Below are 24666 nucleotides of genomic sequence, written 5' to 3' on the forward strand. Positions count from 1 at the left end.
TTTGACATACTTATGCTGTATTACAGCATATCCATCCCAGCACGGCATTTACCGTGCCCATACGACCCGTATGGACACAATGTGTTACGTGTGACCCGTATGGACACAAAGTGTTACGTGTACATATGTGTGTATCGGGTGGTTATGAGCGCAAAGGATGGTCTACGATCAGATTAAATCATATAGGTGTACGTACAAACGTGTTGATATGCCGAATGAAATCAAAACTTTAGAAAGAGGGGGTTGGCGCCCACCCCTTCGAAGGAAAAGGCTTCATGTATAAACAAAATGTTGATTAATACATCCAGCCAACAAACCATGTTTCATTATTTTTATTTCAGTTTTTATTTTCAAGGTAACGGCGACCAGATGCTTAATTAAAAGAGAGCCTGTCCTGGCCTTAAACAACCGGTTTCGATGGATCTTAGACAGTCCAAGTCCGCGCGACTGTACTTCTGTTATCATGGGGGAAATACACGGTAAACCTCCCGTGCGATCATATGAGCCCAGGATTATTGATTGTCCACACGAGGTGCTGAGTCAGAATGAGGCGATTATAAGACGAGGTTTAAACTGTGATACCCCACAAGGTAGAGTAATTGAAGAATGTTGAGGAAAATGTATATTAATTTCCAGAAGAAAATTATGATTTATAATAATGTTCTTTTCCCACTTTGTTTATACGAGTGTACATGTATGAGCAATTTGGTACTCTAGTAGGCATGAATGAAAAGTACACCAGACATTTTATCACAACTTAAAAGACCAGAGATGCATTTCGAGCCACACATTTTATTTTAAAATATGGCCATATATGTATTAGAATCGCACTTGGGCAATTCTTTTACTTGCAGTCTTCAATTGTAAAAACATTGTGTGTGGCATGTTTGGCCAAAATTTGTTTGTTACAGATCGGGAAAAGATAGGCATTTCGCATATTTTAGGCACATTTTGTTTTACACACTGCGTGATCAGCAGCTACATCTTTTTACATTTGAATCAATAATATGAAGCGCAGGCATGACCCTATTTATGGTTGACTAGGCGAGATCTGGAGAAACAGTGAGCTCAAACTGGCAGAATAGCGTTTTAAATATTTGAGAAATGTTCATATGATTGTTTGATACCATGTTTTCCCCCATCAGGGAGTGGCCTACAACCTGCAACGACACAATCATTAACAGTTTTGCCGAGTACGACGACGGCAGGCATGACTGCACAAGGCTTGGCAACCAATCGTGCTTCTACCAATGTAGGAACGACGTCGGCAGGCATTACTACACACGGAGCGACAAACAATCGTGCTTCTACACAAGTAGGAACAACGATCGCAGGCACGACTACACACGGAGTGACAACCAATGGTGCTTCTACACAAGTAGGACCGACAACAGCAGGCATGACTACACAAGGAGTGGTCCTACCTCCGATTCCAGGTACTAGTGAATGATGATGTGTATTATTTTATTTTCATATGGGAATTAATAAAAGAATGCGCCAGAGTTTTACACTTAACCAGAATCATGAGGTTTCTGCGCACTTTGTCGGTTGATGGGTTCCTGAAAACCACAACTTTTACAAATATATTTATTTATTTATTTATTTATTTATTTATTTATTTCATTGTTTATTACATGGGATATGACTGTACTTTTATATATACAGCAAATTTCAGCCAAAACTAGCAATTTGATTTTTCTAAGTCAAAGGTGCGCTAGTCCAAAATGTTTGGTAGTACTCTAATCCTAACCCTTTACTCTTACCTTATCCCATACCTAACCCTTACCCTAATCCTAACCCTCTATGTGAAAGTGGGCCCCTGTTTCAAAACCTCATACATCGTCCGATGTGCAAATTACTTACCTAGAACAAAACGTGCTATATGCTTACTTTGAATAAACCAAGACATTAGTGTTTTATAAGAATGTTTTTTAAAGCTAATTTTACACCATGGTGTCTAGTATTGTCACAGACCAGGGGTTTGGGAAAATTGATTAAAAGTCGGACTTGCGACGAAGTCCGACAATTCCCTGGCCGTGGGTAGCGTGGCCGAAAAAAAGGGAATGAATGAAATAAAATGGATAAGTCCCTCAAAAATTGAAGAGGGAGGAATTTTGTGGCCTAATTAACAACAAATAAAAATCAATATGAAACAAGAAATATTGGCAAAAATCATTTTAATTTATATTTCTGCGCTTTCCTTTCATTTTACAAGCATCAAAATCTCATTTTAAAATATTGCACATTTTATTTTAATGGAAAACAGATATTTTATTAATGTCTGTATACTGCACTGAAGACATTTTTTTTATGCAGCGAAATTTTATAAAATGAATTGCACTATTTTTAGATCTCAAGATATTTAGTTGAAATCTCATGTAAGTAAGAAAATGATGAACCTATAAAACCCCCATTTAAATTTATATCTAAATCCCCTGCAAAATCGCGCCTGCAGATCAGTACTAAATCTGGCCAAGTAAATCGCTCCAAATCCGATGAATTGCACCTCAATCCTATCCTGGGCCCCAACTAAAATCCAAAATGACGTCTTTCCCTAACATTTAAAAAAAATAGTAAACACCTCGTAGCGTTACTACCGCTACAGGCCTCGAGAAGTTTTCTAGCCCCAAGAGAATTGGAAATCATTAAAAACTGGGGCTTAACGCTACCCCAAAAAACGTAATTCACAAAACGTACAGCCAAATGAAATCACAAACACTAACGCCCTAACTAAATACCGGTGGGAGTCCTGCCACGGCTCCCGAGCGCTGCCACCACCCATATTGTGTAACTAATCTGTGGTCTATCTCCGAGCAGAGAAGTTAACAATATTAAAACAAAATGGGACCCAGAATAAAATGAAGTGCAACATCGGACCAAAAGCGACTCAGTTATCGCCAGATCAAGTACGTCCTGCAGACCCAAACCTGCACGGAACCTAAACCACCCTAAAAACCCAAGACTTTCATTCATGACTTCCAATTTGAGTACTTTTCGTTATTTTGTCCAGAAAATTGCCAGCTCTCAAGGAAACCAGCAAGACAAAAATTTAGAAAACATCTCAAGTAGGGTAGTCATAAATGAAAGCCATACTCAGCTCCCAGGCTGAAATTTTGATACCCTAAATTTTAACATCCCCAAAAATTTAACTAAGGCCTAAACATGAGATTTCAATAAATACTTGTCCTTTTAAATATATTTTTGATGAAACGCGACAATAAAAACAAAATAATAAATTGCGACCTAATTTCAAAACCGATTGCATTTCATAGTTTTCATTTACATGCTCTCAACAATAAACACTGAAGGTTTTAAGCCCGCTCCCAGGACCCAAATCCCAACCAGCCAGCCCGGTTTGACAACCCAAGTCTTAGTCAGATTAGGTGCAAAACCACGGCCTCAGAAAGACATTTCCGCGCGCCAGATTTGAGGAATTTGCATACACAGGGCACTAAAAAAATGCAAGTTGCGCTTTAACCTAAAAAAAATTGTGAGATTGCGTAAACGCATCATTCACAAAGGACACGGCAACCGCCCCCGGCTGTAACCTTCAATGTGTTAAGCGTGCATGAATGAAAACCCAAAAACACAAACAAATTTTGAAATGCATAGGGAAGATTTAACTGATGGAAATCAAAAACATGAAATTTAATTAGACTTGACACGCCCAGATTTTACCAGGCAAATAAATTTGGCAAGCTTAGACCTGCCGCGCCCAGTTAATTTTGCCAGGCAAAAATTTGTTTTCCTGTCTAAATTTCCCCCAAAAATTTGCCAACTCAACACCCCGAGTAATTTTAGCTTCTAGAGAAATGAATGAAAACCAATTTGAAAACTGAGAATACAATTTTCTCATTCCCAGATACAACGAACAGCTATTGTTCGAAACTGCTGACGTGGCGTCATCGGCAATCTCCAGAACAACAACAGCCCAAGAAAAACAAAATTTAAAACCGAGAATACAATTTCCTTATTCTCAGTAACAAAGAACAACCATTGCTCGAAACTGCTGCCAATTATCAGCTTTCTCAAGAACAACGACGGCTCTAGAAAAATAAAATTTAAAACCGAGAATACAATTTTCTCATTCTCAGCTACAAAGAACAACCCTTGTTCGAAACTGCTGCCAATTATCAGCTATCTCAAGAACAACGACGGCTCAAAAACAATTTAAAACTGAGAATTAATTTTCCTTACTCTCAGCAACAAAGAACATCCATTGCTCGAAACTGCTGTGGCGTCATCAGCAATCTCCAGAACAACGACAGCTCAAGAAAATAACAAACTCATTCCAAAACTATCCTCAGAGTGCCCAAAAATCTTGTCCATCAAGAAAAACAAAATCCAGGCCACAAGTCATGTTATCACAACCTGTGTGTCAAACATTAAACAGCCAAAGCTTCACCCATATCAAAAATAATTCATTTCTCCAAATACCCAAAAATCACTCAAGTAATAATGCACCACTCTTTACCTTTAGATCTGCATGCATGGCTGGCAAAACTCAGACTGATGAGAAAAATCAAATTGTCTAAGAACTCCCATCAAGCATACAAAGGAAAAACAGGTGCAAAATATTGATTCCAAAATTGATTGCCAAATCCCAACTAAATTTTGTCGCCCTCTTGACAACCCAATTTAAATCTCCTCCAACTTAAAATGAGGGCAGTATTCCTGAAAATCATTGGTGCTGAACCAGAGGGTGAGAAACTTGTACAAAATGCCAAACCCAATTCGTAACAAATGTCCCCCCCTTACCAGAGTCGTGTCCACACGACTCCAGATATTGACATAAAAAAAATTTAAGCAACCAAACATTTTTAAAGAAAAGGTTAAGTTCTTGACATCTTCAGGATGAAGTCTGCATCGGTTGGTCGGTGGTAGAGTTATCAGCACCAGAGCAGTCATCGACGAAAGAGAATGGAAAGGGCATAGAGGTCAGGCAAAATTGACTTCAGCTGGTTGCGCAGGCCATCTGAAGACAACGCCATCTGTCTGGTACCCGATGTTGAAGAATAGTTTGGTTTGGTAAGTTTGGTCGAAGTTCACTGGACGAACTTGTTAACTTGTTAAACCTGACACAAACTACATCAAGCAATGAAAAGATGATTGAAGTAAAGACTTGGTTTTCGAAGAGTCACTAGAAGCGAAGATTTGGTTTAAAGTAGAAGTTCCATTTCTGAAGATAACAGCCCAGCAAATGATATCGATGATGATGTCAGCATTGATAAAAGTCTTAAATTTCAGCCACCAGACTGCACACCGAAGAATTGATAACAAAGTTCTTCAAATTCCTTGTTGTATGTAAACCAACCATGTACAAATGTATGTATGGCCATCACGATTGGTAACAGCTTCAAAAACAAAGTTTATTTCAGGAAGAACTGAAGATGAGAACAATGTGACAAAGTTCAAGTTTGGTTTGAATTTGACGTTGTTGAAGAAACGCCGGACTCCCAATATCAAAGTTATAACAAAGTTTATTATACGTTGAACTGCTCATCTCGGAAAGTGGTAGCAACTTGAACTGTTCCGTGCCATGTACATCTGAAGTTGAACCAAGGTTGTTGACACTCGACGAATACGTCATTATCGCGCAACCTCCTTGCCCTCCTTTCTCATCAGCACTCTCAGTCCCTCAGCTCCACTTCCCATTGGTAGATCTTGATGTACCAAGTTCAATCAGCTACAGTTCATTTTTAATCATCAAGTTGCATACAATTCTGTGTGTATGCACAATTATTTGTTTAGCATGCACAATAATTTCATGCACAATAATTTAGCATGCACATTAATTTGATTATCATGCACAATAATTTGTTTATCATGCACAATAAATTGGCATGCACAATAAAGTTGTTTAGCATGCACAATAATTTGTTTAGTATGCACAATAATTTGTTTATCATAATTTGTTTATCATGCACAATAATTTGTTTATCATGCACAATAAATTGGCATGCACAATAATTTGTTTATCATGCACAATAATTTGTTTATCATGCACAATAATTTTTTTTTTTTTTTTTTTTTTGAAAAAGTTGGCACCAATAATTTAAATAAATAAAAAAAATATCCATCATTAATATTTCCAATATCTTCCGTTAGTCGCAAAAAAAAAATTCATTAAGTTTTTAAACATCAAAAATTGTTATCATAAATCTATCTTTAAAAAAAAAATCGGTACCACCTGTATTCCATTTCGAATCCATTTAAAGTCCCCCCATGAAAAAGTAGTGACTATCATCTGATAACATAATAGTCATCATTATGGCACAATTTTTAGCTTGATTAATTCACAAAGGAGGTATGCCAAAAAAAAAATCAATGACAAGCATTACCAGGGACAATGAATGGAACACAGGTGGTACAGGAGTCCAAGGAGAACCAGCCATGCATGCCCTGAAAGAGAAGTTGCATTATATACAATTGAGTTGGCAAAATAAACACAAAAACCAAATTCATGTCATAAACCTGTTTCCATCAGTATTTATTCTACTACAAAAAAAAATAATGTACCTACATTTCAAGTCGCAAAAGTCTAATTAAATTTCATGTTTTTGATTTCCATCAGTTAAATCTTCCCTATGCATTTCAAAATTTGTTTGTGTTTTTGGGTTTTCATTCATGCACGCTTATCACATTGAAGGTTACAGCCGGGGGCGGTTGCCGTGTCCTTTGTGAATGATGCGTTTACGCAGTCTCACAATTTTTTTAGGTTAAAGCGCAACTTGCATTTTTTTTAGTTCCCTGTGTATGCAAATTCCTCAAATCTGGCGCGCGGAAATTTCTTTCCGAGGCCGTGGTTTTGCACCTAATCTGACTAAGACTTGGGTTGTCAAACCGGGCTGGCTGGTTGGGATTTGGGTCCTGGGAGCGGGCTGAAAACCTTCAGTGTGGTGGTGCATTATTACTTGAGTGATTTTTGGGTATTTGGAGAAATGAATTATTTTTGATATGGGTAAAGCTTTGGCTGTTTAATGATTGACACAGTTTGTGTTAACATGACTTGTTGCTGATTTTGTTTTCTGGACGATTTTTGGGCAATTTGAGGATAGTTTTGGAATGTTTTCTGAGATTGCTGATGACGCCACAGCAGTTTCGGAATTCTCAGTTTTAAATTGTTTTTGAGCACGTCGTTGTTCTTGAGATAGTTGGCAGCAGTTTTGAAAGTTTGGCCTTGAGAATGAGAAAATTGTTTCAGGTTTTGAAATTGTTAGTTTTTCTTGAGCATGTTCTGGAGATAGCTGAAATTTCTAGAATTTCTTGAGCATTGCAGTTCTTAACATTGGTCAGTTTCATTTTCATTGTTGCTGAGAATTGGCAAGTTTCAAACAATGAAATTGTATTCTTTTTTCTTTGTTTTGCTGACGCTGTTGAATGAGCAAGGTTGAGCGTCACCCGGTTGATTTGGCAAATTTTGGGGGTTTCATGCCTGTTTTAACTGGGCGTAGCAGGTCTAAGCTTGCGTAGTTCTGGGTTTAAATGTTTTTGATTTCCATCAGTTTCTTCCCTATGCATTTCAAAATTTGTGTTTTTGTTTTCATTTCAGATTTACAGCCGCCGGGGTTGCCGTGGTGAATAGTTTACGCAGTCTCTTTTTTAGGCGAGCGCAACTGGTTTTTTTATTATTTGATGAATAAATCTGGCGCGCTGAAATTTATTCCGATTTTGGTTTTAATTTTAAGACTTCTGGGTGGTCAAACCGGAGATGGCTGATTGGGATTTGGGTCCTGGGAGCAAAACCTTCATTTTGGAATGCAATCGGTTTTGAAATTACTGAATTTTGTTTTTATTGTCCGTTTCATCAAAATATATTCAGAAATCTCATGTTTAGGCCTGTTTTGTTAAAATTTTTCAGGAGTATGGCTTTCATTTATGTATGCTTGGAGATTTTTCAAATTTTTTCATTGCATTTCTCTAGAGCTGGCAAAGCCCTCAGGCTTTAAAAGATTTCATATTCTCTTGAATTAAGTTGGGAAATTACTTTAGGGGTACGTTTGGTCAAGATTGTTTTGGGATCGTTAGATAAATCCGATGTCGCAAGTCCGACTTTTAATCAATTTTCCCAAACACCTGGTCTGTGACATAATTTTTGTGTCAAAGTCTAATCCCACCGCTGCCACCAAAAATTATGTCACCGACCAGGGGTTTGGGAAAATTGAATAAAAGTCGGACTTGCGACGAAGTCCGACAATTCCCTGGCCGTGGGTAGCGTGACGGACAAAAAGGGAATGAATGAAATAAAATGGATAAGTCCCTCAAAAATTGAAGAGGGGAGGGAATTTTGTGGCCTAATTAACAACAAATAAAAAATCAATATGAAACAAGAAATATTGGCAAAAATCATTTTAATTTATATTTCTGCGCTTTCCTTTCATTTTACAAGCATCAAAATCTCATTTTAAAATATTGCACATTTTATTTTAATGGAAAACAGATATTTTATTAATGTCTGTATACTGCACTGAAGACATTTTTTTTATGCAGCGAAATTTTATAAAATGAATTGCACTATTTTTAGATCTCAAGATATTTAGTTGAAATCTCATGTAAGTAAGAAAATGATGAACCTATAAAACCCCATTTAAATTTATATCTAAATCCCTGCAAAATCGCGCCTGCATGGATCAGTACTAAATCTGGCCAAGTAAATCGCTCCAAATCCGATGAATTGCACCTCAATCCTATCCTGGGCCCCAACTAAAATCCAAAATGACGTCTTTCCCTAACATTAAAAAAAATAGTAAACACCTCGTAGCGTTACTACCGCTACAGGCCTCGAGAAGTTTTCCAGCCCCAAGAGAATTGGAAATCATTAAAAACTGGGGCTTAACGCTACCCCAAAAAACGTAATTCACAAAACGTACAGCCAAATGAAATCACAAACACTAACGCCCTAACTAAATACCGGTGGGGAGTCCTGCCACGGCTCCCGAGCGCTGCCACCACCCATATTGTGTAACTAATCTGTGGTCTATCTCCGAGCAGAGAAGTTAACAATATTAAAACAAAATGGGACCCAGAATAAAATGAAGTGCAACATCGGACCAAAAGCGACTCAGTTATCGCCAGATCAAGTACGTCCTGCAGACCCAAACCTGCACGGAACCTAAACCACCCTAAAAACCCAAGACTTTCATTCATGACTTCCAATTTGAGTACTTTTCGTTATTTTGTCCAGAAAATTGCCAGCTCTCAAGGAAACCAGCAAGACAAAAATTTAGAAAACATCTCAAGTAGGGTAGTCATAAATGAAAGCCATACTCAGCTCCCAGGCTGAAATTTTGATACCCTAAATTTTTAACATCCCCAAAAATTTAACTAAGGCCTAAACATGAGATTTTAATAAATACTTGTCCTTTTAAATATATTTTTGATGAAACGCGACAATAAAAACAAAATAATAAATTGCGACCTAATTTCAAAACCGATTGCATTTCATAGTTTTCATTTACATGCTCTCAACAATAAACACTGAAGGTTTTAAGCCCGCTCCCAGGACCCAAATCCCAACCAGCCAGCCCGGTTTGACAACCCAAGTCTTAGTCAGATTAGGTGCAAAACCACGGCCTCAGAAAGAAATTTCCGCGCGCCAGATTTGAGGAATTTGCATACACAGGGAACTAAAAAAAATGCAAGTTGCGCTTTAACCTAAAAAAAATTGTGAGATTGCGTAAACGCATCATTCACAAAGGACACGGCAACCGCCCCCGGCTGTAACCTTCAATGTGTTAAGCGTGCATGAATGAAAACCCAAAAACACAAACAAATTTTGAAATGCATAGGGAAGATTTAACTGATGGAAATCAAAAACATGAAATTTAATTAGACTTGACACGCCCAGATTTTACTAGGCAAATAAATTTGGCAAGCTTAGACCTGCCGCGCCCAGTTAATTTTGCCAGGCAAAAATTTGTTTTCCTGTCTAACTTTCCCCCAAAAATTTGCCAACTCAACACCCCGAGTAATTTTAGCTTCTAGAGAAATGAATGAAAACCAATTTGAAAACTGAGAATACAATTCCCAGATACAACGAACAGCTATTGTTCGAAACTGCTGACGTGGCGTCATCGGCAATCTCCAGAACAACAACAGCCCAAGAAAAACAAAATTTAAAACCGAGAATACAATTTCCTTATTCTCAGTAACAAAGAACAACCATTGCTCGAAACTGCTGCCAATTATCAGCTTTCTCAAGAACAACGACGGCTCTAGAAAAATAAAATTTAAAACCTAGAATACAATTTTCTCATTCTCAGCTACAAAGAACAACCCTTGTTCGAAACTGCTGCCAATTATCAGCTATCTCAAGAACAACGACGGCTCAAAAACAATTTAAAACTGAGAATTAATTTTCCTTACTCTCAGCAACAAAGAACAACCATTGCTCGAAACTGCTGTGGCGTCATCAGCAATCTCCAGAACAACGACAGCTCAAGAAAATAACAAACTCATTCCAAAACTATCCTCAGAGTGCCCAAAAATCTTGTCCATCAAGAAAAACAAAATCCAGGCCACAAGTCATGTTATCACAACCTGTGTGTCAAACATTAAACAGCCAAAGCTTCACCCATATCAAAAATAATTCATTTCTCCAAATACCCAAAAATCACTCAAGTAATAATGCACCACTCTTTACCTTTAGATCTGCATGCATGGCTGGCAAAACTCAGACTGATGAGAAAAATCAAATTGTCTAAGAACTCCCATCAAGCATACAAAGGAAAAACAGGTGCAAAATATTGATTCCAAAAATTGATTGCCAAATCCCAACTAAATTTTGTCGCCCTCTTGACAACCCAATTTAAATCTCCCTCCAACTTAAAATGAGGGCAGTATTCCTGAAAATCATTGGTGCTGAACCAGAGGGTGAGAAACTTGTACAAAATGCCAAACCCAATTCGTAACAGTATGTATACATTTTAGACATAGTTACGGACAATTTTTATGATAGAATTTATGATAGGAGTTTTGATTTCTAAATGTCAAAGGAGTTTTAAGAAAGAAGAATTTGGGCACTTAATATCGCGCTTGTATACACTAAATATGCTGGCAAAGTGGTTTCTTTAATTTTTGATACGCGTATTATTTTATATTTTGAAACGACTATACACGATCGAAATAATTTATTTTGGGAAAACTAGCATAAAGAATCAGGTGGCTAATGTACTCATTGTACTCCTGCAATCTATTTATATATAAATGCAATTTTATCAATTTTGTTGTACCTACATGTTATGCTCATTTGATTTTAAATTATGATCCAATGTACATGTATAGTCTGCACGGGAAGTGGCGCGGCTGTTATAGGTGCGCCTGTGGCTTCGGAGCTAGTAGTTGTTTTCGGGATGTTTCGGCGTGGAGAGGGGGGGGTGGTTTACTTGTGTGCGTTTTGGTGTCCCATTTGTCGGATTTTGTTCAATATTGACAGCGTAGTAGTGCTTTTGGGAGTTGTGCTTGCTTCGATTCCATACGGACAGCTGCAGCTTTTGCGTACGGGGATTTTACTATCGAGGCGCTGCTATGTTGTTGATGTTGAACCAGGTTGGATAGATTGGGCATCGGAGTGCGCGTGGGTGAATCGTCCTTCCTTTTTATGTTGGGATATTGTGGGAGCAGCTATTTGGTTCTGGAACTGTAGGCGTATTTGTGGCAGCTGCGTTACTTTTTGTGCAGACTTTATTTTATTGTTTTGCATGCAATTTACAAAAGTGCAATTTCTACAGTTTTTCTTGGTATTTTAAGTGCTTTGTAATTTAAGATTAAGGAAATTTTATTTTTCAATATTTGTATATTCTTTTATAACTTTGTATTTTAATATGTAAAGAGGGCCCCAGTGGAAAGCAGTGCTTTGTTCACTGATCTGGGCTACCCTCTATAAAGATGCCGTTAATAAAATAAAATAAAATAAAAATGGCTCATTCTATCCAATTGATTAAGAAGGTATATTTGGATAATAATGCATGGATACATTATTGAAGATGACTTTGTTGAATATGTGAGTGCCACCAATGCAATGTTTAGTGTCTTGAGAGACAAAACTGAGAACCTTGATCTTATCACCGGGAAAGACCCCCACTCCCCCCACTCTTGGAGCTCTAAGGACTACTCTACATCCGGGTAAGGTGGTAGGCAGAAGCGTAACCAGCTTTTTGAGACCAAAGGGGATCACAACATTGCACATTTACCGACGGTCTGAAGAATTCGATAATTTGTGAAAGCGTGTTCTCTAAAATTCCAAACCGTCAAAAAAATCATTATCAATTATTTGATATCAGAAGGACATTCTTCGTATTCAGAATTAGGTTAATAGCTGACAAATGGCAGTGTTGTCGGCATAAAGGTTAATTTTGGAATTCTTGACAAGCGTTGGGTGATTGTTGATATATATTGTAAATAAAAGAGGCCCCAGGATTGATCCACGGGGTACCAAAAAAGTCACAGGTCGTGTTAAGAAAGCAAATTTCCCACTTTGGTAGCATGTTATCTTTCACCCAATTGTGAGGAGAACCAGCGTAGTTCCAGTCCACAAACACTTACACTCTGAAGACTCGAGAGCAAAAAGAGTTTGTTTTTTCAGGTCTAAAAAGTGGCCCTTACATAACTACCCGATCAATATTATTTAAAATGTAATCTGTTACATCAACAAGAGTGGTGAAGGTTTCAGTGTTTGGGTCTGAAATCACCCTGTTCAGGATATAAAATGTTATTTGTGACAAAAAACATGGAAATTGATCGTAATATTTCAAAGATCTTCATGACTGGTGTTCCAGCCTTTACGTGTTTTGTATTAGTCCTGCAAAATATTATGGTCATTTTTCTTTAATACAGCCTTTACGTTTTGCGAAGCCGCTCAAGAGATTTATACAATTGATCTAGCAACTGGTTCAGTCGCTTCCCTCGGAGTTTCCATTACGATGGGTGTCGTCGACTTTGCACTGGATGGAATAGGAGAACAGCTGTATTTCACAGATGGAAATGGCGCAATACAACGCTGCAATCTGGACGGTACAGGCCTTGAAATATTTCTTTCTAATCCACATGTTGTAGGTAGGTTTATATAGTCAGGTCAATATTCAGAGTCATGCATTCTCCTGGGAACATAACATGAAAAACAGTGGCTTTTTTCGACGGGAATAATATAAGCAAACTATGATGCAATTTTATCAGTTTCGCCGTCGATTAATGATTAAAGGAGGAAATAGGAAAAAACACAGAAACAGCCATGCAGAGAATGCATTTTCAAATGATCGTCGTTTTGTTCCTCCCAGCTACATACACTTTAAAGTAAATATCATCGAGGACTGTTAAATGTCAAAAATGTCAAGTTTTAATAGTTTGCCATAAAAGTTGTATTATATCGCGAATTTTAAAAAATCATCAATTATTTGATATCAGAAGGACATTCTTCGTATTCAGAATGTCATTCGATATGTCTGATGTGCGCTCATGTCCCACAAAAAAATACTGTGCACACGTTGCTATCCAAGCCCTTAAGGTTACCATTCAGCGAATTGCAACCCACTGCTCCTTTTCTTTTTTTAAAGTAGGTGTTTGGTTTAGGAATTTTAAACTTTGTGAACCACCACTAGTGGAAATTTATAATGAGAATTCTTTCAAAGTGACGAGATTTGGACAAAACTATGAGAATCGAAAATGTCTCATTTCTATGAAACTTTCTCATCCAAATGAATGAGAAATACTAATTAATGTGTTCACAATATGTCACATTTTATTATCGTGTTAAATTGTCTGATTTAAAACAATGTGACAGGTTGTTGACACGTTAATTAGTATTTCTTATTCATTTGGATGAGAAAGTTTCATAGAAATGAGACAATTTTCAATTCTCAATTGGAAATAAGCCCATTGAAGGCCGGCCTTCTTTGGTTGTCTAAGGATGTAGCTTTAGCAATCTAATAAAAACATGAATAGTTTGTATATCCTTGGGTTTTGCCAAAATAAAATATATAAATCACTATTATCATGTTACAGGTGCGAAAGCGATTGCCACTGACGAACTTGCCGCGTATTTATTTTTCACTGCCCAGGGTGGGTTGTATATAGCAGACATGTTGGGGTTTTTTGACATGATTCAAATCACCGCATTAGAACCATCTGGAATTGCTGTTGATGAAGACTACGGGTAAGGAAAGAAAGTATCAGATTATTTGCGTAAATTTGCGGAGCTTTTGAAGAATAATATGTGACGTGTCATGTCAAAAGGAGACACTTTTGGGCAGTTTATCAATTTTGAGGTTTTTACATATCTTAATAAAGAGATATTTTGTTCCACAGTGCCGTTTTCCCCAATGAAATCGGACATTCGTAAGTGAAGATATTGAGTTTGTAGGTTATGGTATTATAAAACTGGAAATTGAGATATCGGCCTTTAAAAATATTATTGACAATGTTGAGAGTAGGAATTACCTTGGAAAATGTCTCAAAAAATACAAGATGCCAGTTATATTCCGGTCTGAAACTATCAGACAATATTTTAAACATTAATAACATCACAAATTCGCAACAAACCCAAATTGTGAAAAAATCACTTGATACTATTTGTGCGTATTGTACAGGGTGGTCCAAAAAGAACTTTGCCAAATTTCAAAGGTTCATTTATCAGAGTTTAGAAGCGTTATTCTCAATAATGTTACATGTTGTCAATATAAATAGCTTTCTAGGCATATGTAGTGAAAATATGAAAGAAAAAAGTTAACAAAATGGAGTAGTTTTAAGTAAGAGGCCCTGATATGACTTTGCCACGCGTACTTCAATAATGTGTCAATTGCCATCAATATTTCGTCAGGCATATAAATTACATAATCATGGTCATGCTATTGATAAACTCCCTCGGCTTGTCATTGAAATAAATGTGTTTCATTCTTCAATGAATTTTAATCCTCATTGTTTAATAGTCAATTAGTCATACAATGTACCCGAAGTTCATTCCCCTCATTGAATTATGAAATTAACATAACAATCATCACCAAAACAATTAATATTGATTGTGCTCAACTGTACAGGTGGCTGTTTTACGTAAGTTCTGGTACTGTTACTCGGATGGATGTGTTTGATGGTAGTGAGGTAACTATCGCGGCTGCAACCGCTGCTTTCAGTTTAGCGTTTGATCCTATTGGTGAGTTGTATGTGAGGGAGTATGGGGTGGGTTAGACTATGCCATAGTCGAATTTTGATAAAACAATATGTTATTATTAATCATGATGAACGATTCCGTTGAACTCAAAATTATACTTATGTTTATTATAATTAAATTGTTCATAAGTAAAATGGTCATAAAAAGTTTATATAATTAGATGATTATTGACAATAAAAGTTATATTGAATGCATCATATCTTGCATAATTATAATTGCTCACTTAATATTGAACAATTCTGATTTTGTAATCTACCAGTTTATTGATCGCGAAAGCCCGAGTAAATAATCCGACTATGTACTTTGACTTTTAGCAGAACTTTACCCCCGGGACTTTGGTCTCTAAAACACACTGTCAATCATACTTGTTTATCAATCCGATTTAACCGCAAGTACCAAGCATGGTAGTAAGACGCGCTAAATGTACGTCCATACACACCACTGAGAGTTTAACTGTCGCCCCAGATCAAACGTGCCGCAAATTCCATAAATTGCTGTGTAGTTAAGGCCTGGGTGCTTAATCTCGCCGATTAACTCTGCGGCGTGCCCGGAACCCAAGCCGCAGACCCACGCCGATGCGCCTATGCTGAGAAATAAAATACCGTTGCGATATGCACTAACAAAATGTGTGTCTGCCCGATGAAAAGCCATGTTCAGTCACCCGTTCATCGGCTTCATCGGCCCAACTCCTACATTTCTCGCAACCGGCTTATAACACTTGACAACAATACCCTTACAAATTAGTGTCCTTGAGTGCGTTGATTCTTTGCCGGATTATATCGACTGATCCGCAAATTGCTCACGGTGAGTAAACTCAAGTAAGTACTAAAATAAACATTAATATAAAGGTTTTGAGTAATGAATGGCAAACCGCAGAGCAAGAAGATGGCAAGATGTTGCGAACTCGATGCCCATAACTGCTCGCAACCAGGGATATGGCCACACTATATTAATTCATCGGCGTGCTGCGGCTTGAAACTGCAAGCCGCAGGAGAGCCATCGAAATGCTCCGAGACGACGCAGAGGTAATCGGCGAGATTACGCACCGGGACCTAATGGCAATGGCACGTGTCCGGAGGATTTAAACCATAGCGAGATCTGGGCGACCAATCACAAGCCAGATCCATTTAAAGATGCATTACATCATGGCCAATTTTAGTTAGGCCAGAAATTGGCCTAACTCTCCATAGAGTCCCGTGTTAAAAATATTAAACGCAAGTCAAAGTAAGTGGTCCACTTGGGAAGCTAACAAACAGAGGGAGTACGGTGACTGAAAATATCAGATGTGAAAATCTATCAATTGCACACAAATTAATACAAATCAGCGTTTTATGCTTAAATGTAATAGCCAGAGTATGCAAAATGGGCAAGTGGACTACGGAGAAGTCTAGGGGTGGGTGGGTGTGTGTGGGTGACCATAATGAGGATATGTGTGATGTAAAATAAGTGGTAATGGTGGTTTTGTGTTAATTGTTATACCTTTTGTTGTTGGTTGTGGTGGCTGTGTTGTTAATGCTGTTGTTGTTAATGTTGTTATTGTTGGTGGTGGTGGTGGTGGTGCATGTGATGTTGTTGTTGTTGTTGTTGGTGGTGGTGGTGGTGGTAATGGATGTGGTTGTGGGGTTGACTTTGGGGCGGTAGAGGTTATGTCGCAAGTTGAGTGGTGTATAACGATGTTGTTTATTATTATTACAGGCAGATCGTTGTATTTCAACGATAATACGGGGGCACTTGTCAAACTTGAGCTTAATGGTCAAGAAACGAATCTGTATACCGCAGATGGCACGCAATCCGATGCACTACTGGATGTATATAGAGATACATTGGCGATGACTCATGGTACAATTACAAAAAGGCTGAAAGATGGCACCTCTTCATCTGCAGATATCATCAACCCAGTTGCTGGATGTTCGCAATATAAGGGACTAGTAATTAAGTAATTCACTCTCGGCCAAATTTGCCCTCCCATGACAAAAGGAAGTATGGGACAATTTTTTCAAAATGCTTTTTTTGGCTTAAATTGACTGTTCATACCCCTATATTTTTTTTAATAAAAATTATATCTTCAAAAAGTAGGTAAATCGCACAAAAAATACTTGCTTGCTTTGTACGGACAAAATATAGGGCATTCGGCGAAAAAACCACCACAAAAGGAAGTATGGGACATGTGTGTGATGGTCTTCGTGCTTCAAAAAAGAAGTACATTTTAATCAGTTTATATAGCCAATAATTGAGCTATTTTAATACAGCTACGAATGAGATTGCGAGCATACAAAAGTGCTCTTCCTCATCAAAGGATTAAAGTTCTTCTGTCGCTGATTTAAGTGAATAAGGATATATTACATTAGTCGTCCAGAACATTAACATTGCAAGAACTCTAGGATCACCAACAAGAAGACCGCTGGTTAAGTACTGATAGAATAAAACTGTAATTGTGTGCATACTTTGTTTTCAATTAAAGACTTAGATTTTGTTAGCTTAATCAAACTGTGTATTTGTGTTGTGCATTCGTGTGAGTTCGGGTAAAAGGTGATTTTGGCCTTGAGTCAAGTACGACTCGTAACAACATAAATATACCAAGTTCAAATGTATACATGTCCCTGACACTGATGGTGTTATATCGAATAAGCAAGGGATTAGTGCTACTTCTATTATCACTTGCACTAATAATACGCAGTGCCCTCTTTTGTTATTTAAAAAAAAATTATATTATGATGAACATGCACATCCCCAACTTAAAATACCATAATTGGTATGCAGTAATACCATGTACATAACGCCTCATGTGGGAGGAAGTTTTTTAATTTATATAACAATTATGACACCAACATTTCTAGAGCATGTTTAATCAATATTATGAATGTGCTCTTTCCAAGTAATATTCTGGTCAATTTGTAGACCTTGAGACTTAGTGCTTGGTACTTTTTCAAGCGGTGTTCTTATTGTAGAGTGCCTGTAAGACTCAATATGCAGCTGCAAATTAAACTCGTGTTTCGTGTTCTTCTTGGTACCGATTAACATATAGTTTTAAGCATTAAGAGATAATTTATTTACCTGGAACCAACTGTTCCCATTTCAAGCGCTTTGTTGAAGACCGTACCTCCTCAATTACATTAAATTGATTGTGTGAGAAAACAAGTAACAAGGTGAATATCATTAACGTATATAATAAAAAGCAGTGGCCCCAGTATTGATCCTTGTGGCACTCCACAAGTAATATTTTGCTGTTGAGATGGAACGCCATAATAATAAACATATTGTTTCCTATTCCTCAAGTAATCTTCAAACCATTTGTGTGTGATGCCTCTAAATCCATAGTGATAAAGTTTATTAAGCAATATCGTGTGATCTTAAGTATCGAATGTATCAATAAATCTAAAAAGACACCTGCTGTAAAAATGTCATTATCAACAGCTTCAGTAATTTTGTTCACCAATTTGATATATGTGCTGTATTTTTTTGTAAAAACATTACTAACGTTTGTATAAAATGTGGTGGTGATCTAAATATGACATGCACCTGTTAAAGACATGGCGCTCCAGATCTTAGAAAGAATTGGTAAAACAGAGACTGGGAGATAATTAGAAGCAAGTCAATTTCATCTTTCTTACACAGCGGAATTAATAATAATAATAATAACAAGGGATTTATATAGCGCACATTATTAAAGCCTCTGAGCGCTGAACAAAATACAGACAAATAATTACAGCAAACCTTAAAATTACACATCATAGACCTTAAAACTACAATTCATGGCAAGAAAACATAATATAACATAATAATATAACAGTATAACAACCTTAATATTACACATCATAGAACCTTGAAACTTCAATTCATGGCAAGAAAACATAATACAACAGCATCAGAATATACAATAATAAAACGCATTAGTCAAAAAAATCATTAAAAAGAAAAGTTTTGAGTCTAGATTTGAATTCTGCAATTGAAGCAGCGCTCCTAACATCAATTGGCAGAGTGTTCCAGAGCATTGGGCGGACACTGAAAATGCTCTATGTCCATAGACGATGGTACGTGGTGGTGGAGACGGGAATTTGAGCAGATTGAGCGATGAAGACCGGAGCGTGCGAGAAGGCTTGTAGCGTGCAATAAGATCGGCTAAATAGGTGGGTGTATGTCCAATGAGAGTTTTGTATATCAGCAGGAGAACTTCATACCTAATGCGATAGGAAATTGGGAGCCAGTGCAGTTGTTTAAGGATGGGAGTTATATGTTCATGCGTTTGATGCAGGTGACCAGGCGAGCAGCAGCGTTTTGGAGTCTTTGGAGTTTCTGAAGATCACATTCCGGCAAAGCAAAAAGGAGACCTTTGCTACTGTAAAACCCTCAGATACTTAAACAGTAAAAATAGACTTGTTCAGTAAAAATAGACCGTTCAAAATAGACTGGTTCAAAATTAGACTCGTATAAAATAAAGTCGTTCAAAATTATCTTTTACTATCATGGGAGCAATCTGTTTGATTATGAATGAATGCCCTGGACTTTTGTTGGTGTCCAGTCCATTAAGAATTTCGTGCTCAGTGATGGGTGTGAAAATAAAATTAATCGAAATGTTCCGGTAAAGTGAAACAGTCAGAAAATAACACAACCGAGGATGATGTGTTCAAAGCGAAAGCAGTATTAAACCGAGAAAATATCACAGCTTAAGACCTAGACTACCCCGTAGTCCACTTGCCCATTGTGCATACTCTGGATATTGTTATTTAAGCTTAAAACTTTGATTTAATTAATGTGTGCACAATTGATAGATTTTCACATCTGATCTTTTCAGTCACCCTACTCCCTCTCTTTGTTAGCTTCCCAAGTGGACTACTGACTTTGCCTTGCGGTTATGATTTTTAACACGGGACTCTATGGAGAGTTAGGCCAATTTCTGGCCTAACTAAAATTGGCCATGATGTAATGCATCTTTAAATGGATCTGCCTTGTGATTGGTCGCCCATATCTCGCTATGGTTTAAATCGTCTGGGCCCGCGCCATTACCATTAACTACACCGTACACAACTGTCTGGGGTATTTGCGGCGCTTTTGTGTTGACGCGGAAGTTAATCTCTCATCAAACATCTAGCGCGTCTTGTACTATACATGCTTAGTACTTGTGGTTAATTGACTGATAAACAAGTATGCTTGACAGTGTGTTTTTAGAGAGCAAAGTCCAGGGGGTAAAGTTCTGCTTAACATTAAAAGTCCATAGTCGGATTTTCGGCAATAAATTGGTAGATGCTTACAATTCAAAGTCCATAGTCGAATTTTCGGGGTTCGCTATCAATAAACTGGTAGATTCCAAAATCAGAATTGTTCAGTATTAAAGTGAGCCATTATAATTGTGCAAGATAATGTTGCATTCAATTACTTTTATTGTCACTAATCATCTGATATTTTTAACTCTTTATGACCATTTTACTATATTGAATACTTTAATTTTAATAAACATCAGTATAATTTTGAGTTCAACGAAATGGGTTCATCATGACTAATAATAACATATTTTTAATAAAATTCGACTATGGCATAGTCTACTTAAGACCGAAAGCTGGTAGTGATGGAATCAAAAGGAACCGATTAGTCCGACTCACCAAAAGTGTGTGGTTGTCCATTTCTTCTCCTTTTTCCAAAACAAAACCCCGAAGTTTTATACCCTTGGCCCATTTATTTTTCCCAGCGAGATCTTGTTTCGTGAGATCATCTACACTGAAGTACTGGGTAGTTAACACCCACTGTAATACTTCTAATTTATAGTGATACGATAATAGTTTGATTAGGATGTGGGCGACTTACTGGGTGTACCTTTGTCATCACGGTGAGCATGTTCAACTACGGCATCAGACTACAGTCTACGATCAGACTTGGTAGTGAGCATTTTATTTCCTCTACGAGGTCAATACAATTTTCTCTTTCGGTAGCTGGTATACCAACAATTCTAATGTTGAATTCCGCCTTGAAAACCTTTCTTGTTTGTTTAGTTGCTCATCGTGTTGACTGATTGATTGTTTCAGCTGTTGTACCTCCTTTTGTAATTGTTCATTTTGTCTAGTAAGTGTGTCAACCTTTGATGTGAGTTCATATTCTTGCTGATTGAAATTGACCGGTTTAGGTTCGACTCCAGTTTTTTTCATTTGGTCGAAGAGGTCATTTAATGTCATCTTCACCCTCACCTGGAATTTCTCAATTGAATCGTGGACATGCCTTTGATCATGTTTCAAATCAGTAGTAGGGTTACCAGTCCCGGTCAGATTAGCTTGTCGGCATACGTAGGACTTTAAACCACCATGTTTCGGTGGTGATAGCATACTGAGTGTTGGTGTCAGCTGCACTGGTTTTCCAGCCGATTTTCAACCATAAAGGCAAGGAAGACCCTTAAACTTGACTGCCCGCAGCTCAGACCCCCTCTTCCTGGTACGATGTCAACTCCAATTCCAAAGATCCACCATCTCTGAATTCCGGGAGCATAAAATAATAATGGATGTGCCCCCCGGAATGCGCCGGCGATGCGCAATGCGCAATCAAACGCACGGTGGCGTGTCTTGTCCATGTAAAAGAAATTGGCTTGTGGAAGAGCTGATGCATATTTTGTCGTTCTTTAAAAAATCGAAATGACGTAAAATTACGAAGTTTAATATGCTAGGAAAATATTGTACGGGTGCCACCATGTTGACATTGAATAAATAAGTTGTATTTGAACTGGAAAGGGTCAAACTAAGGGCATACCGTATTCGCCATCTTAAAAAATAGCTTGAAATAGACTTCCTCGACAGTCGTCCAATTTTGTTCATTATTATGTTTTGATGAACCCAAGTGTGTGAAAATATTGGATCCAACACATAATAATGATAAAATTGATGCTTTACCTTAATATTTATTGGTCTCGCTATGAGTTTTAAAATATTGGACTCGACTACGTCTCGTCCAATATTTTAAAACTCATAGCTCGACCAATAAATATGGGCTCAATTAATCCAATTTTATATCAAAATCGTTCAATTTTTTTAGCCTGATGATGTTAGACTTGGTTACATACTCGTACATCAATTAGCTCGAAATTCAATAAAACAAGTAAAATACGGTTCTAATATTTTCGCTACTAAAATTAAATTTGATGAAAATGGGTATATCTTTCCTTAACCATGTTAACGTACTTTCAAATTGCGTTACAATCATTAACTGTATTTGTAGATCTGGAATTAAGACTGATAATTGATAAATGCACCCAAATGCCCGACAACTGACAATTGAGTACAGCATAAGTGCTTATCACTACTGAAGCATAATACGTGGATAATAACCGTGCACAAGCACGGACATTTCGGGGGAAACGGTCGAATTGAATACGAGTGTCACAGCCATGTTAATAAGATCTCATGTGTTTCTAGATATGCTTTTAATTAAACCAAAACCAAGGTAATCTACAAAATCTACAAGCACCAGTGGTTACTATATAATTGACAATGAATAAAAATATAACTAAATATATAACTGTCATTCTGATCTGAATGAACGAGATCATTAAGATAGAATATTGTTAATTAAACCACCAAGGGTACCAGTGGTGAACATAAACTGACGAGGAGTGGCTATGGTATACTTGTCGTCTTAAATTCATATCACACTTCAAACATTATGAGTTTTGAGACTTTCAAACATCTTGCGTTTATTTCAGGTAAGTACACAACTTCATATTTACTCTTATGCCACGGTTGTTTGAGGTGATCATTTATTAGTTTTTCAAACAAAACATCAAGTACAACCCAATTTTAGGCTTAATCAGCTACGATCGATATCATCCTAATGTATACAGATGCTTTTGAGTCATTTTCAACTTTAATTTCACATCTTTTACAAAATATTCACTTTTTACAGCATTTTAAAGCTTTTGTGGATATAAAATGTATCTATTTATGACAAAATTGGTGGCGCTATTTAGTTACTGGAAATTACTCATTTCAAGCTTTCAATACAAAAAATTCCTTTTATTTTTTGATGAAATATGTTTATAAAATTTCTTTGTTGCTTGTTTCACCTATTCCATCTGTTTTAATGGCAGTAATAATCACCTACCCCTTGCAAATTAAGAAATATGATTTACGATAAATATAGCCACCTATAGTTTGCATTTACTTAATAATGAAGCCAATTCTATATACAGGGTGTCCCAGAATGATCTGTACCGGGAAAGATGGAATTTTTTAGGTATGAAGGGCATGTTGAATGGTCATATTGTTTTGCATTTTAAGTTCTACATATAGTTAGCTTTCTCAGATTTTTTAGTTTTTAAAAATTTGACATTTCTAGTAGAAGTTATAGAAGATTGCGTAAAAATGATGAATTCTAAGTTTTGACAACGCAACCTATTTTGAAAATCTGTAACATTACTAACCGTTCAGCACAAAGTTATTTGGAAAAAGTTATGCAGGTATTTTAGTTGTGCCCTGTTCATATTTCCACTAAATAGCCGATATTTATCTATTATTTATGACGTTACGAAGCAATCATTATATGGAATTAAGGATTTGTGGCCTAATCCAATTCTCTCTTTGGCGGTAGTTTTAAATATAGTTATTGTGGTGTGAGGTCCATGTCATTTGAAATGCTTGCAGAGATCGAATTGGTTGTGGTACAGAAAAGTCGGCTTCTCAATTTACTGTACAGCAGCGTGGATTTCTTTCAAAAACTTACTGGCAAACCGGCAGCTATGTTGAGACGCAAAGAAGATTCATTAGACGATAGTGTATAATGTAAAGAAGTTTGACGAGCATGGAACTGTCAGGAATCGGCAGAGTGAAGCGTCAGGTGCTCGTAAGACTGTAAGAACTAGAGCGAACATTGCAGCTGTCCGGCAAGCTTTAAGGCACAACCCCAACAGTAGTTGTCGTCGAAATGCTGTGCCAAACATCCCACGTTCTTCATTTCATCGTATCGTGCCATTTTTCAAAGGTATGCGAGTCGTTTTTCATCGATTTTACATTATTGCATGCCACGCCAAAACAAATAAAGGTAGCGTGCTGAAATTAACAGAATAGGTAGGAGACATATCCAACATTATAATGCTGGTATCAAAAATAGATACACTGCCCGTCTTCTATTTTTAGTTATTTTTGCAAACACGGTACAAATCATTCTGGGACACCCTGTACATCAAACAACCGTGATGCCGCTGATATCAGCTATACCGGTGTTGCAGATTCGGCACGGGGTGGTCCCACGATTTGTTTAATTCATTTGGTTATATACATATTAAGCGTTTTATTACACCGATATGAATACAATTTAGTTAATTCTCGCTATTCGCAATAAGGGCGCCGCCAGCGGTTTGCGATGTAATCGTGATGTATTATGGGAAAAGGTCGACATCAAGTCCGCGCAATACGAATATTACCATGCTATTACATAGGAACACGTGACAATATTTTTTAGTTTGTCAAAATAAAGGTGTTACACGCGAATCGATACTCAATAATACTTAATAATGTGATTTGAAATGTGCACAA

General features: G+C 37.2%; 1 protein-coding gene across 1 annotated transcript; it reads left to right on the forward strand.

The window, feature by feature from the left end:
* The first annotated feature begins 463 nt into the window (after nucleotides 1-463).
* Nucleotides 464-17260, forward strand: LOC140167850 (uncharacterized). The gene is made up of 6 exons (XM_072191141.1): nucleotides 464-590; nucleotides 1146-1436; nucleotides 12835-13053; nucleotides 13999-14149; nucleotides 15030-15142; nucleotides 16856-17260. The coding sequence occupies exons 1-6, from the start codon at nucleotides 464-466 to the stop codon at nucleotides 17098-17100; spliced, it is 1146 nt and encodes a 381-aa protein (XP_072047242.1). The 3' UTR covers nucleotides 17101-17260.
* Nucleotides 17261-24666: the final 7406 nt, after the last annotated feature.

Source organism: Amphiura filiformis, chromosome 13, assembly GCF_039555335.1.
Source record: "Amphiura filiformis chromosome 13, Afil_fr2py, whole genome shotgun sequence".
Lineage (NCBI taxonomy): Eukaryota > Metazoa > Echinodermata > Ophiuroidea > Amphilepidida > Amphiuridae > Amphiura > Amphiura filiformis.